General features: G+C 33.8%; 1 protein-coding gene across 1 annotated transcript; it reads left to right on the top strand.

Annotated features, from left to right (window-relative positions):
- The first annotated feature begins 6,828 nt into the window (after window positions 1-6,828).
- Window positions 6,829-15,743, top strand: LOC142631569 (uncharacterized). Its single transcript, XM_075805756.1, has 18 exons — window positions 6,829-7,186; window positions 7,833-7,934; window positions 8,139-8,221; window positions 8,331-8,415; window positions 8,503-8,589; window positions 9,276-9,337; window positions 9,446-9,714; window positions 9,802-9,862; window positions 10,327-10,504; window positions 11,201-11,239; window positions 11,348-11,409; window positions 11,549-11,585; window positions 13,302-13,351; window positions 13,456-13,522; window positions 14,152-14,227; window positions 14,667-14,746; window positions 14,826-14,894; window positions 15,464-15,743. The coding sequence occupies exons 1-18, from the start codon at window positions 7,124-7,126 to the stop codon at window positions 15,497-15,499; spliced, it is 1,506 nt and encodes a 501-aa protein (XP_075661871.1). The 5' UTR covers window positions 6,829-7,123; the 3' UTR covers window positions 15,500-15,743.
- Window positions 15,744-16,206: the final 463 nt, after the last annotated feature.

Genomic DNA, 16,206 nt, shown 5'->3' with positions numbered 1-16,206 from the left:
AAATGTTGATGTATAATAATAAATATAACATGAAATTATTCTAATATCGTATATTTTAACACAATGGCACAATTATATAATAGTATTAAAGTTTAGTAAAGTTGAAGTAATTTTGTAAAGTATAACAAGTCAAACTTTAATACGACTTTATATTTTTAAATACAAAAACTTTCATGTATTTTTCAGAATAATAAGAAGCTAACATATGCGCTAATAGTTTGGAGAGATTGGGACACAATCGAACCTCTAATTTTGTATTGTATGATAGTTCGTCAATGGACTTGTTAGACTTTCATTTTTTTCAATTTGAATAGTGTGTTTTAGGCCAAAATAGGGATATACACTTTTCGTGCAAAAGTTCCAGCAAATTGCCCCCTGTCTGAAGTTTCATGCAGTTTTTTTTAAGCAACTCAATTTTCTCCAAATCAAGTTTTTCATTGAAACTCAATTTTTTTAAAATTGAGTTTCAAAACAGGGATATATCCCTAAATAATTTCAGATAGGGGGCATTTTGCTGGAACTTTTTGGCGAAAGGGGTATATTCCCATTTTGGCAGTGTGTTTTATAACAGAATTTATCCTAAAACTCATTTGGTTCTTTAGTTTTATTGAATTTCCTTTTTACCCAATATATAAATATATATGTTGCATATTTAATATTTTACAAAGTATGTTTCACAGGTCACATTATATATATATATATATATATATATATATATATATATATATATATATATATATATTATGGCATTTGCATGCACACTAGTAGAGATTGCAATTAAGGACATAGCCGGATCATAGATACCCTAATTGTCGTCCCATTCCACTCATTGGGAATAAAACCCTTACTTTAAGAACATGGATGTTATTACGTGAGCTTGGCTTCCCCTTGATTAAGTCATGAAACACACCTTTGATCTATAAGCACCATATAAACCACAAACTCCAAGCCAAAACTGCCGTTGTTCTCTCTTCCTCTCCTACTTTAAATTATATTAATTGTTGACCTCAATTACATTATAGAAAAATTTTATAGCTCATTGAGTGTACCTACCATGTTTAGTAATAATTTAGGATAATTTAGGATGTATAGACACTTTATTTAAAGTGTTGTATCTGTGTTGTAACTATATCATAAATGTATCGGCCAAGATGGGCTTTTGCCCTTTTCGCGAAAAAAAATCAGCATATTGCCCCCTTTCCCAAACTAATTAGGGAATTACCCCTCTTTAGAAACTTGATTTTCTCAAAATCGAGTTAAGCCCTATAACAACGTTTTAAGAAGCCTATAGTGACGTTTTTAAGGACCTATAGCGGCGTTTTGTAACTCGAGTTACAAAACGCCGCTATAGGTCCTTAAAACGTCACTATAGGCTCCTTAAAACGTTGCCGTAGGGCTCCAGAATTTTTTTTTTTGAAACTCGATTTTGAGAAAATCGAGTTTCAAAAGATGAGCATTTTCCTAATTAATTTGGGAAATGGGGCATTTGCCCATTTTCGCCTAAATGTATCCTATCAATCGTATTAGATAATATATTTCAAAAAATTTCTCGTGTTGTTGTATTGTTTCCATTCTTGTGTTCATATCTATACATCGTAGTTAATAATTCGCCACTTTAAAGATTTTAAAATTGAGTTTCAGAGAGCAAGGGGGTTTTGTTTTGTCTAGTGGTTCTTGTAAACAGGTGCTTCACTAGTCTTCGTCGGTTGCCGTTTACAAGAGAATCAAGTCGGCTCTCTTCTATATTCTCTCTCACCCAATTAGCCTCCAACTCATTCTCACATATATATAATTCGCTCTAATAATCAATAACTATCCCACTAGATGCTTAAATTCCATTCAAAAACCATAAGATAAAACAACATAAATTACATGGCAAAACAAAACCCATGTATGTAATGCACATATGGAGTAAGACAGTGAATCTGAAAAGAGAGGGATAGCATCCTAAACAATGAGTGGGCTAATCGGCCAAGATATGTTTGGAGATGGGGTTAAAACTTAAAACAACAACAACAACAACCATAAAATAATGGGCTGACTTGACTTGCTGTTTTTATAAGAACTAATATTTGTCTCCTCTCCTGGGGTTTGTCAATGGACTCCTATTTTTTGCTGTTGATAAATTTGTCAACGGACTCGTATGTCCTAACAAATTGACTCAAGATTTAATAGAGCTTAAATTCTACAAGTAAAATTTTTGGAAAATTCTTTGACTTTCTAGCATGTGTGTTACCATAAATAAATGAATATGTAACATACACATAGACAATGAGAAAACACCATTGCAAAGTTACCATTAAAGAGAGAGTTCTTTTTTTTTTTTTTTTTTTTTTTTTTTTTTTTTTTCATCTGAGATAGAATTCTATTTTAGCCTAATCTAAGTGTATATATGCTCGAAACTCTCTCATGAAAACTTGAACCATGTTCTTTGCTCCCCACATCCTACAAATACTTATACTTATAGAGTGATCATCACATTAAATGACATTCTAAACAATGAGTGGGCAATTCAGCACTGTGAGTTAGGAGAGTGGTTAGTTAAGAATAGAGACCCAAAATCAGTAGTAATTCCGATGATCACCTTCATAGAAGGTGGGATGGAAATCCCCATGGGTAGGGTCACAAGAGATTTCTTCTGAACTATAAGTTAACCCCTACCCAATGTACCCCAAATGTCTTTAGAGTCCTTAGGAGTGTAGATATGATAAACTGAAAAATGGAGACCAACCTCACATGGCACAACGTAAACTAAGTATACAACTATCAAAGAGGGGAAAAAGGGAAAGATACCAACTATTACATCAAATGTAGGGTTCCTTCCGTTAGGTTAATTTCATGCATGCAAGAATCAAATAATGGTATGGACGAGGATTTCCTCATCGTCTTGGGAGATTGGCATGATGGATTGCACTGTCCCACCAAGGAGGGGGGAACTAGATAGGGTTCCCACAAACACTAGATGCACATTGGTTCTTTTTTTTTACATAAGAAAGAATTTTTATAATAATCTTTCTATAACTAACGTCATATGTTTTCTGGCAAACGCACATCACATAGCCCCAAGCAAGCACCTCGTGAACTTTCTCGACCTAAACCACATCCTCAGATCCGAGATCTTCCTCCGTAAGGATGGTCAACTCCGAGCAGTGCACGTGATCCTCGGATTCAACCCTATCTCTAAATGCTTCCAAAGTCCCAAGAACGTAATCAAAGCTAAGGAGTGGGGACCCGAGGACCAAAGATGGGAAGCATCGTCGTAGCTTTCAACTATTTCTCTGGAAGGAGCATCCACGGCCCGAGGAGTGAGGTGGTCCGAGGATAGAATGGCAAGTGACAGAGCACTCGTGGGGGATATAATGGGTGCAGATGGGTGTCTCAGGGGTTGAATGGGATCTTTGTAGGACGTTTCTTGTAAAGTACCACATGTTCCTCCACATTGAATGATTGGTAACAGCTTTATTAGCTGCATTAATGAGGAAATGACCTGAATAGTGGATCCACAGCTTAGCAGTTCCTTCCACCACTTTCACTAGGAGTCTAGTGGGACAAGTGTCCTAAGGAGGTTTGGGAGAATTAAAGATGGAGGACTAGGATACAAGATGTCATGGAGTATATAAAAGAAGGAGATTCTTAGATAAAGGGGATCCAGCAAGAATTGAGAGAAAAAGAGGCAATAGAGAGAATAGTAGCTGAGAGAGAGTGAACAGTATTTGTAACAACCAAGAACTTTGTCCTCGAGCAAGCTTGTAAAACTCCATTCATGTATTCAAACCTTAAGCTTTTGGTTTTTCTTTTCCTATTTGTGTCCTCGGGCAAAACCCACAATTGTTCATCTCACTCTCTATATAATATCTATTGTTTTGGGCTGGGTTTAGGAAATCCAACATCATTGTTTTTGGTGGGATTGGGCTGCCTAATTTCGTGTTCTTACAGTTACCATTAAAGAGAGTATTTTTTTTTTCATCTGAGATAAAATTCTACTTTAACCTAATCTAAATATATATATGTTTGAAACTCTCTCATGAAAACTTGAACCCTGTTTCTTGCCTCCCACATCCCATAAACACTTATACTTATAGAGTGACCATCACATCAAATGGCATTCTATACAAAGAGTGGGCAATTTGGCTAGGATATGTTAGGAAATGGGGTTTAAACAGGAACACAACAACCGTAAAATAATAGACTGACTTGACTTTTTGTTTTTATAAGAATTAATATTTGTCTCCTCTCCTAGGGTTTGTCAATGGAATGGACTCCTATTTTTTGCTGTTGATAAATTTGTCAACGGACTCGTAAGTCGTAACAAACTGACTCTAGATTTAATAGAGCTTAAATTCTACAAGTAAAATTTTTGGAAAATTCTTTGACTTTCTTGTATGTGTGTTACAATAAATAAATAAATGAATATATAACATACACATAGACATTGAGAAAACACCATTGAAAAGTTACCATTGAAGAGTGTTTTTTTTTTTTTTTTTAATCTGAGCTAAAATTTTACTTTAATCTAATCGAAGTGTACTTGTGTTCAAAACTTTCTTTTGTAGACTTAAATCTCGACTCTTGCTCTCCATATCCTATAAGCACTTATACTTGTAGAGTGATCATCGCGTCAAGGGTGCGCAGTAATTTTGAAGAGAGTTACTACCTTCAAAATAGTATTAGAATCGTTACTCATGACTAGAAACAGCCAACTATCACTTAAAAAGTATACTTCTATTCACAATTCTGCAAAATTTTTGATCCTCTAATGTTTTCACTTGACGCATCACTTAGTGAACTGGCTTTTGCTCAATTAAACCATTGAACAAACTTAAATTACTCTTAGATAGAAAGTTCGCTTGACCTTGCGTGACATTTCTCTCAAGCGATCATCAAATTCTAACTTTGCTCGACTTTCCATCAAAAAAAAAAACTTTGCTCGACTTTGCGTGATACCTTGCTCGAGAAAACTCTAGACAAAAAGTTCATTCAACTCTCATTTGATCGTACTTTTATACAATTGATTCATTCTTCCACTTACAAAATGGCATTAAAACACATACCCACACATATATAGTGAGCTGGCTTTTGCTCAATTAAACCATTGAACAAACTTAAATTACTCTTGGATAGAAAGTTCGCTTGACCTTGCGTGACATTTCTCTCAAGCGATCATCAAATTCTAACTTTGCTCGACTTTCCATCAAAAAAAAAAAAACTTTGCTCGACTTTGCGTGATACCTTGCTCGAGAAAACTCTAGACAAAAAGTTCATTCAACTCTCATTTGATCGTACTTTTATACAATTGATTCATTCTTCCACTTACAAAATGGCATTAAAAATTTAAAACACATACCCACACATATATAACAGGGTGTGAGCTAACTTTAAAAATTACACATTATGTCTTTAATTGATAAGTTTATTAAATTGTATATGAAATTGTGGTGAGTTTAAATTAGTATTATTAATTCAATTTAGTTAAACTTCAAAAACGCCTTTTTGAATAATGACCATATGAGATTTTCTTCTGTTTTTAATAGATATGTTCATGGTTTAAATTACTCATCTCTTATTTAAAATATAAAAACCTCATCTTCTTTTTTCCCAATAATGGTCAATGAAATTTGCTCTCATCATGGAATGCATGTCCTCCCCATACCACATATACTAGTATGTAGTCTTGTGCACAATTATATATATTTTAAGAAGAGATTTAAATTATATATAGTATTAGCTTACTCTTTTTTTAAATCATACATTTCTAAAATGTGTAATGGTTTCTCATTATATATATATATACTTTAGAATTTAATTGAATTTAGAGTCCTTGGTTTTTTTTTTCATTCAATAATTCACTTGCCATAAAAATTAAAAAAATAAATAGACACATAGCGGAAAGCTGGACTTTAATTGAAATCTAATTTAGAATCTAATTGGATTTGGACTCTTCGATTTTTACACTCAATAATTCACTTGAGACAAAAATTAAAAATTAAATAGAACACGTAGCGTAAAATTGAGAAGCCAATTAAAATCTAATTGAATTTTCTCTAAGTTTTGTCTATTAATATACATATAGATAACTTAAATTTTACATGTCTGAATTGTAAATTCAGTTTTTTCTTTTAAATTTAATTTATCTAGGAAGAAAAAGAAAGAAATGGAATAGACAACGAAGAAGTGAGTAGAAAATAGCATCACATGTTTATAGGGAAATTAATAGATGCGTTGACAACTTAGCTAAAATGAGAGCCGTACAAATAACTGATTCTTGTGTTTTGAATGACTCACCGTTTGCAATGGAAATTTTGCTGGCTTTTGATAAAATTGAGATTTGTTTTTAGACATATTATGATCTTATTAAGGAAAAAAAAAAAAAAAAAGGGGTAGAGAGTAGAGTATGGGAATTAAATGACATCTCTGCTGGCCAGATATATGAAAAAAGTGTAAGCAAAGCAAGCGGCTGAAGAAGCGTGTGTGCACGCGCAAAATAGGAGCGTGGATGTAGCTGTAAAAAAAAAAAACTAGAGAAAAGACAGTAAAAAGTAAACTAAAAGTAAACTATTAAAAGAACAGAACAGAACTGAGCTGGCAACACCCAAAAGTCAAAATCCTATCACAAAAAAATAAATAATCATTTCATTTCATAATTATATTAAATTATTATTACACCAACACCAACCATTGAATTAAATCAATCTCTTTCTCATTTTCTCACTAATCACTATCATCTACAACCAACTCTCCCTCTCAATCTCACTCCTACTACTACAATCTTTTCCATCATTCTTTTTATTTTTTATTTTTTATTTTTTATATATATATATAAACAAAAAACAAAAAAATAAAAAAGAGTGTATATAATGTAATTGTAATGTAATTCCAAAAATATGTGAACCCCTAAAATCTTTCTCTCTAATCCAAAAAGAACAGAAAGAACACGTAGTGAAATTTGGTCCGTGTATGCAAACGAGGGACATAGGGACGCACACGAAGCTTATATATATATTTACTCACTCACTCTCTCAACTCCAAATTCCAATTCTCTTCTTTTAGATTATTATTTTTTTTCTCTCTCTCTTTGTATCTATAGAAAAAAGGAAAAAAGTGTGTTTAGTTGATCAAATTCTCAATGTCTGGTGGTGAAGCATTGTTCAGTGCGGAAGGGCTCGATGAAGTGGAAGACTACATTTCGGTTAGCTTTCTCTTTCGTTTAATCTTTGAAACCAAAAAAAACAACTGTTTGAGTAAATTGAATCGGAATTTTGATTTGATTGCTTCTTTTTTGTGTTTGATTGCTGAGAAAATTATGGAAAACGAGATTAAAAAAAACACACACACACACACACAGCAGAATCGTTGTTTTTGTGTTTTTTTGTTTGTTTTAGCTGAAATAACGAGAAATCGCTGCTCAATTAAGAAACAGAGATTGAGTCTTTTTTTTTTTTTTTTCCAGTATTTTCTCAGTAACCAATCAGTGCGTTAGTATTTTCTTCGTCCGGAATTGTTTGTTGTCTTTTGTATTTTCCTTCAACATTGTCTTGTCTGGTTGCTGTGTACGGAGAAGACAAAAGTGAATTGAGTTTGATTGCGTGTTTTCCCGGCACTTTCTCATTGTTTGGGTAGTGAGAAAACCAAGGAATTTGAATTGATGGAAGTTATTGTTGTTTTGGTTTGATGTGAAATGGTATCTGTTTTCTGCAACAACTAAATTGGCAAAAAACAGACCAAGTTGGTTTAGCTCGTGGTCTTTCTGGAGAAGAATTGATAAATTTATGATGTGAGCTTAAATGATTTGTTTGTGAATTTGAATGAACTTGTAAACATGGATTGAATTGCAGGCGAATGGCGAAGAGGGATCGGCGTGTCGGGACACATATGGTTATGTTAATGAATATGTGCAGAGTGGAAACCAAGCATTTCGAGACAATAAATTGGAAGAGGTGGGTGTTTTTCATTTAGAGCGGTCTGTCAATTTTTGTAGTTTACTGACACATTACTAATTTCTTGTGAAAGAAGAAATAGTATTCGATCGTGGATAGAAAACCGCTCGTAAAACACTTTGAATAGGAGCTTTGACATGTACCATATATGACTTTACCGATAACACTATATTAGACAAAATTGCTGATCCAGTTTCTTTTCAGGCAATCACTTGTTACTCAAGAGCCAATAACATTAAACCAGGTGATCCTGTTATCCTCAGCAACCGAAGTACTGCTTATATCAGGTTAAGGATCATTTAATGGCTAGATTAGTGATTTGTGCTTGATTGCATTTCTTTAAATTATATTCAGAGCCATTAACTATTTGCAATGAAAACAACTTCATTCAACCAGGATTAGCCAATTCTTAAAACACAGATCTCCAACAACTTCTGAATATACACCATTGAATGGGCTGGATCCTACAACACATGCTGAGGTATGTGTTATAGCTTTGCTATATATGCTTAAAAAATAAATTTTCTATGCATACATTCTAACAAGTATTGGTTATCTATAAATTCAGCTTGCTTTGAAGGATGCTGAGAAACTGAATAGCATCCGAATGGATTCAGTAAAATCATACATTTTAAGGGCCAATGCTCTCATATTGGTATGAATACATTTCTATCTTTTCTTTTCATGTTTAGCTTTCTGAATTTATTTTAATGTACTATGGGGTGGGTCCCACCCTCTCATTGTCTGCACATTCAAACTTTAAACGGTCAATGTGAAGAATAAAACATGTAACCCCCCAATGTGGTGAGGTGTAAGCCTCAAGGCATAAGGCATTTAAATTATGGTTTTCTATATTTAAAACATATAAAAAGAATTTGGGATTGTAGAAAAAAAAAAAAAAACCATTAATAGTAATATTAAAAAGTGCAAGGTTAGAAATGAATTTGATTATGAATACTTGTTAGTTAATCAATTGAGGGAAAGGTGTGGTGGCCATCATAGATGGTTTGGTTATGACCAGTAAAGTTTTTTTTTTTTTTTTTTGATGGGATGACCAGTAAAGTTGATTACTGCACTTAAGTAGAAGACACCAGTCATTGATTTAGATAGAGTAGAATGACAATAAATTGTTGGAAATGTTACACATGAACACTCAAGCTGGTCCTAAAAATGTATTTTTCTACATGTTTTTTACGTGGAACTTTTAGTTTATGCTTATATCAGGATAAGAGGCAAAATCCTAAATGTATTGTAATCTTTTTCCCTCCATAGATGTTTGCTTGATGTATACCATATTTGACACATTGGCGTTGAGTCATTGACCTTGTTTTGTATCTACAGTTGGAGAAGTATGACATTGCCCGGGATGTTATTCTTTCAGGTCTTCAGATTGACCCTTTTAGGTGAATGTAATTTTATTTAATTGTTAAATTCTGTTGGAGATATGGTAATACATTTTTCTTTAATTTTTACACCATGAATGGATCTTGTTTGTTCCTGGAAATATGTAGCAATCCTCTTCGTGCTTCTCTTCAGAATTTGGAGAGAACATCAGCCAGTTTAATTGGGAGGAGAGAAACATGTAGCAATCATCTTCATGCTTCTCTTCAGGAATTGGGGGCAACATCAACCAGTTCAATTGAGAGGAGAAGCCATGGTAGGCCAGAACGGACTGATGACTTCGATTGTACGCTATGCCTGAAGTTATTATATGAACCCATTACGACTCCTTGTGGGCATTCTTTTTGCCGCTCATGTCTATTTCAGTCCATGGATCGTGGTGAGCACCTTGCTGTTGTTGATCAAATTTTCCATTATACCTTCATATCACATAATTTTCTTCTAACCTCTTTATTGAAAATCTTAGGTAACAAGTGTCCATTGTGCAGAACTGTTCTTTTTATTAGTCCTAGAACATGTGCAGTCAGGTGAGTTGCTTATGTAGCAATTATAATTGAAATTCTTGTGTTAATGGTTTGACTCTAGAAAATCTTTCTTCTACCCATGCTGTATGAATTGAACACGTTAGACAGTATAGGAGCTGCCATTCATTGGTTCAACCTCGGTGAAATAGTTTTCAAACACAATCATTTAATGCATGACTGTATCTGTTTGACTTGTAGGCCCCATGCTGTCCAAATTAATATTTGACTTTGTTAAGGAGCTCAATGATACATGTAAAGGAACTTGAAATATCTTATTGGATCAGTATGAGTCTAGAAAATTCTTTTGATATGGACCTTTAAGTCAACTTATCCTCTTCACCATGCATGCCGTGTCATATTAGTGAGAATGGAGAACAAACTCTTCTTTCTGGAGTTACTCTTTTGCTTGATTTGTTGTAATAAAGATTTTTTTCTACATTATAAAATCTTACTTGGCTTTTTACCAGTGTGACACTTAACAACATTATACAAAAGAACTTCCCAGAGGAATATGCAGAAAGGATTTCAGAGCATGAAAGCTTGACAAACCTTGGTGTTGATTTGATACCTCTTTTTGTCATGGATGTCGTCATTCCTTGTCAAAGGTTTCCTCTCCACATATTTGAACCCCGGTACAGGCTTATGGTGAGTCAGTCAACTGATTACTATTCTTCTTTTGTGGCTTTCATATATGATGAAATTAAGATAAATTGGTAAATTATGGATGTGGTAGTAAATCCATAGGATGACTACCTTTGTATGCAACAGAACATTTTGGGAACCCTTGAATCAATAGCTAAGTTTAACCATCAAATAGCTAAGTTTAATTATTGTCCAATTGATATTCAGCAAAAAGAAAAAATGATGTTGTTTTATAATTAAGAGTGAGCACTTGTCAAGTATTGTATTATCATCAGGGATTGTGTTACCTCATCTAATAGTGTAGATGGTAACAACAAGAAATGCTCCATAGAAACAGAGAGGAATAATTATTATTCCTGGCTGTGCAAAAGCACATGAAATTGTTTCTAACAATGTGGTTAAGCATGCAGTTGAGTAGTTTTTGTTGGTTTTGTTGCCTTATTGTAAGTAGCTGCCAAGGTCAATTAAGATAAATACATGGGAAGAGGTGTCATAACATAAATCTTAATTTTCTGTCTGATTACTTACCAAAAAAACAAAGAATTTCCTGTTTAGATATCTCAATCATTTTTCTCTCTTTTTTTCCCCTTTGGAAGTAAAAATAAAAATGAATCCAGATGTTAACTAGATCTCCTCAAAAAAATATTTTTATACAAATAATGTTAATGTTATCAATATTAATGTTTACTTGACGAACAGGTGAGGAGGATAATGGAAGGAAACCATCGGATGGGAATGGTAGATTACTGTCACTGGTCCTTTTCTTTTGCTTTTCCTTCTTAAGGTATATGTTTGACCAAGAATTCCTCACTGTTACTGGGTTTGGTTTGTCTGTTAATCATGTAGGTTATCCCTGATTCTACAACAGGTTCCATAGCTGACTATGCTTGTGAAGTAGAGATTACCGAGTAAGGGTTTTTTTTTTAAAATCCTTTTCACCCTTCATAAAATTGCTAGCATGCATACCATTTACTTGTTTTCTTCTGAACCTCACTTTTTATATACCATTTTCAAAATTTAGAGATCTTGGTTTGTTAATTGATGTAGGTGTGAGCCACTTCCAGATGGACGTTTCTATCTAGAGGTGAATAATTTCTTCCTTATATTCATACATTTGCACTTTTCTGAACTGAATTCAATGCAAATGTTGTTTTACTTTTGAAAATTGATCTCTTGTTTTTTCTACTTGTATACATTTATAACTTCAAGTCTTTTTGCTTTTATGACTGGAAAAGGCCATTGCTCTCAAAAATTTTGATGAGGCATTTCCTGGTTATGAAGCTTTTGGTTAGACTGGTTGCATTTCTTTTAAGGTTGCAAATTAACACTTGACGAGCCATTATGATTGTGAAATAAGGCTATCTTGTTATTTGGGAGAAAGTCCACGAAGTGATTCTTTGGAACTCACTAAAGTTTTATCTCCTTATAAGAAGCGTTCATAACAATTTGTATAACCTACCAATGTGAAGGAATGGAGCTCTATTTCATATAAATTGGAGCAAATGAGCTCTAGGTCAGGTGGCTATATATATATATTGGAGTCTGCTTGCAAGGAATAAGCTTGTTACTGAACCTTCTTAGCCTTTCTCCATTCAAATGCTAAAACCTTATGGTGATCGTGCACGCTTTTATAATGATGTGGCCTCATTCAAGACTTTGATACCTTTGATGATATTTTTTAATATGATAAAATATAGGAGTCTAACTGACACAGAAAGGAAGAAATTCTTGGAAAAGTAAATTACATTGATCAAAATAATGGTCTAAATTTGATGCAGGGAGTAGTTGGAACCCTAAAATGTGTAGTCAAACTATTGAGTTTTATTTTCATTCTTCTTTTCATCAATGATTTGCTCTTTTTATCTTACAAAAACAGCACACACACAATCTTTTTTTTTTTTTTAAACAAAGATGTTTGGGGTACTTTACCTTTCCAAATTTCTGGCCATGGTTCTTAATTTGGGTTGTGTTATTGTCCTCACATGGATGTTAGTATCTCCTGACTTAGAGTTTAGTACTTCCAATATGTTTAAAATGGTTTCAATTTAATGAATGTAGAGGGAACAAATTTTAATAACTTCTAACATTAATGCTTTTTAAGAATTGTGTCAGACAATCCAAGTCTAGATGTGATGCCTAAGAAAATCTACATGTGAGGCCTAGAATCTTTCTTCTTATTTTTAATACCCAGCACTGTGTGAATCATAGCTGATCCCATTTTTCTTTAAATTTTTATCACAAAAATATATCTGAGAATTTACCTCATCTCACCATAATCAAGTATCAGAAACACCAAAAACCAACCTGGTTTCTATTCTTTCAAGACTGTTCACAAAACTCAGAATTGCCCCTTAAACCTAGTCTTTCCTATCTAGACCAACAGAAGGTCCTAAGCTTTTACATCACTAAAGCTAACCTTGGCATCAAAAGCTCTGAAAGACTTCTTACCAGAGAATGCACTGCAAACAAAACCACTGCTTCCTGCAGTGTTATCTACTAAATTAATTGACAATCCTATCTTGTTAGTTATGCATGATTGACTTAGTTGTGCTTCCCTACTACACATTTCTAGGTTAAGGAATTATTTATGCTTTTATCCTAAGGTTGGTTCAGAAGTAGTTTGAATTTTTCCAAATATATTGTTAATGAAGGTAGAATCCAAACATGAAGGGAAACATGCTTCTCATACTCATTCCATGTTAGCATTTTGGGACTAAGGCTTGGTTGTTGTTATACATATATGGAGTTGTGATCATTTATTGTTCCTTTTCTTATATCCATTTTCTATGTGAATAAGCAGATTGAAAGTCGACGAAGATTTCGCATCATCCGATCTTGGGATCAAGACGGGTGAGTTGATCTTCACACATTTATTGATTGCTGTCTATCATATCATCTGCAGTTTTTGGTTTTTAAGTTAGATTTTATGCCTTGATGATTTAACTCTTATGCAGTTATCGTGTTGCGGAGGTTGATTGGGTGAACGATGATCCACCAGAAGGAACAAGAGAAAGAGCAGAGGTGAGCTCACTGCAAGTTTGGCTTTCTCGTGAGTGTGTGTGTGTGTGTGTTAGAGAGAGAGATTCCACCCCCCATCCCTCCACACACACACACACACAAAAACAGGAAAAAAAAAACAGGAAAAATAGTTTTAAGAGAAGCATGAGTTATAATAGCTTGCTTAGAAGTAGGAACATCAAAAGATTTAAAGATGGCAAGGAGGTACTTTATGTTACCTGGTAGTCATCTGTTAAGCATGGTCCTGGGTGTTCAGTTGTGTCTCTGGAATTTTAGTATGATATTTTAATAGATGTCTGCAGACAATTTCTGGGTGTATTATTTGCAATTTTAAATGCTTCAACCTATGCTGCAAATGGTAGTGTATAACAGCTTAATGCCAATATGTGAAAGTCTGCTGGGTAAAGAAACTTAAATAAAACATATGAACTAAGGAAATAATCTCAGGGTTCATTCTGAGTATTTAAATTCCTTAATGAATGTGGTGTCAAGTTTTATATTTTGTCGTTCATACAACATCTTGTAGCCAAAAGTTGAAAGTCCAGTATATGGCATGCACTATTAGTGGAAGATTGTAGGGCAGCTTATTTTTGTTTTCACCTTATGGATTTTTTTATTTTTCATTTTTACAGTTGCAGGAATTGACAAATAATGCAGCAGAATATGCTCAGTCATGGATAAGGCGGACAAGAGAAGCAGCACGACAAGGTAAAACTCTAAGGGAAGGGAGGCTAATGCCAATTTGATCAGCATTGCCGTAACCCCTACCTAAAGTTATTAGGAAATATTGATTGAATCAAATAAATATTTCGTGATGTCTACCCTAGCAAATATCAGTGTGCTTTTATTTATTTATTTTTTTTTGGGGGGGAGGGTGTGGAGAGTTGGGAGGTAGGAGAACTGACATCCTGTTATCATTCTACATGTAAATAAGTGCATTAAAGAATGCTTAAGGGGTTTCATGATGGAGCCTAGCAAATATCAGATAAATGCTTAGCTGCTTTCTGATACTAATAGGGGAGTTTGTAAGACATATCAGCCTGCATGTAGTTCACCATTGCACAGTCATATGGTTTTACCAATGATATCTTCTTTTCTTGCAACTTTGCAATTTATTCTTGTGGTTAATGGACAATTCATACTGCAGATCCAAGAAGACTTGAGAAACTCCTTAGTGTGGAAGCAATGAAGCCTACACCGCAAGATCCTGAGCGCTTCAGTTTCTGGGTATGATTGAATATTTATATAAAATGTGTGGGGCTGAACCATTTTTTAGTACTTGGTGCTAATTTAGGCTTAGCTGCAGCTTGCTACCTTGTCAAATCGGAGGCCTCATGAAAAATTGGAACTCCTGCGCATTAGAGATACTAGAGAGGTATGGAACCTTTCTTTTCTTGAGAAATTAAATAGCAGTACCAGGCTGGCAGATTGTGATGTTTACTATGCAGTGCTTTACTTATCTCACACGAGCTCCTTTTAATAATCCCATTTAAGATATTCCCTAGCCAACACCATATATAAGCATTGATCCATATTTTGCAACTTGGGAGGGAAGGTCATATGGGGGAGAAATATGCCTCTGTGCACCACTGGCACAAAAGTATTAACTTCTCTTAAAAGTGATTCGCTAGGCTTTGATATCCGATTGATAGAACACCAAGTTAAAAACCAAGAATATTGTTGTTGTCCACACATAAAATAGATTTATTCTTGGGGGGTATTAACGTCACTGTATAAAATTATTGAATAAATATTTATATTTTGTTGAGTGCTTCTTACTATCACTCTTAGCTCTATGTAGCTTCTCCCTTATGATCCAGAAAAATGAAAAATGATAAGAAAAGTAATTCTCATTGTTATAAGCCAATTTGGAGGTTCCCTTTGTAACATGAAATATTCATACTCAAAATATACTTATTATCACTTTGTTAATTTATCTTGCAGAGGATCAGACGCGGACTAATATATCTTAGAGCATAAGAACAGAGCTGTTGGGTGAGGAAAGTTGTAATAGATTCAATGCTTCAAAATTGTGATTGATCATCAGTAAATTAAATTCATTTACAAGTGATTCAAAGTTGTGATTGGTTATAAGTAGATTAAATTTATTTACAAGTGATTCAATATTCTTTGGTCCACATACTATAGATTGTGGATCCCTATTATTCATTGTAACAGAAATATAGCTCAAATTCAATAATATTAACAATCAGTTATTTCTACATTCTTGCTGTTTTCTGTGAATGGCCCCCCTCTTTTAATTCTGCTTAATTAATCCATTGAACTTCTTTGATCTGAAATTGCTAAGGAAACCAAAAATGTATACCTATAAAGCAGTGATATAAATGCGGCAAAATTTGCCAAACAGTGTAATACTGGGAAAATTTTAGGCGGATGGCATGCGTTCAAAGTTTATTAGTTAGTTGGACTCTTTTTTGGAAATTGAGTACAGAAAAATCGACTTCCAGCCAAAATCGAGTTTACTATACTTGACTTTCTTTTTTATCCACCTCAGAGCTGATTTTTGGTTGGAAGTCGAGTATATTAAAATTGATTTTGGCTGGAAGTTGATTTTGCTGTACTCAATTTTCAAAAAAGAATCCAACTAACTAATAAACTTTAAACGTACGTCGTTTGCCTAAATTTTTTTCAGAATTATACTGTTAGGCAAATTTTGCCAATAAATG

Source organism: Castanea sativa, chromosome 4 (genome assembly GCF_040712315.1).
Source record: "Castanea sativa cultivar Marrone di Chiusa Pesio chromosome 4, ASM4071231v1".
NCBI lineage: Eukaryota > Viridiplantae > Streptophyta > Magnoliopsida > Fagales > Fagaceae > Castanea > Castanea sativa.
The sequence above is the reverse complement of the archived record's forward strand: the minus strand, read 5'-3'. Positions and strand labels throughout refer to the sequence as shown.

Coding starts and splice junctions, on each gene's coding strand:
- LOC142631569 (XM_075805756.1), top strand. CDS start 7,124: ATGTCTGGTGGTGAAGCATTGTTCAGTGCGGAAGGGCTCGATGAAGTG. Junction 8,416..8,502: donor ATCCTACAACACATGCTGAG/GTATGTGTTATA, acceptor CTATAAATTCAG/CTTGCTTTGAAGGATGCTGA. Junction 8,590..9,275: donor GGGCCAATGCTCTCATATTG/GTATGAATACAT, acceptor TTGTATCTACAG/TTGGAGAAGTATGACATTGC.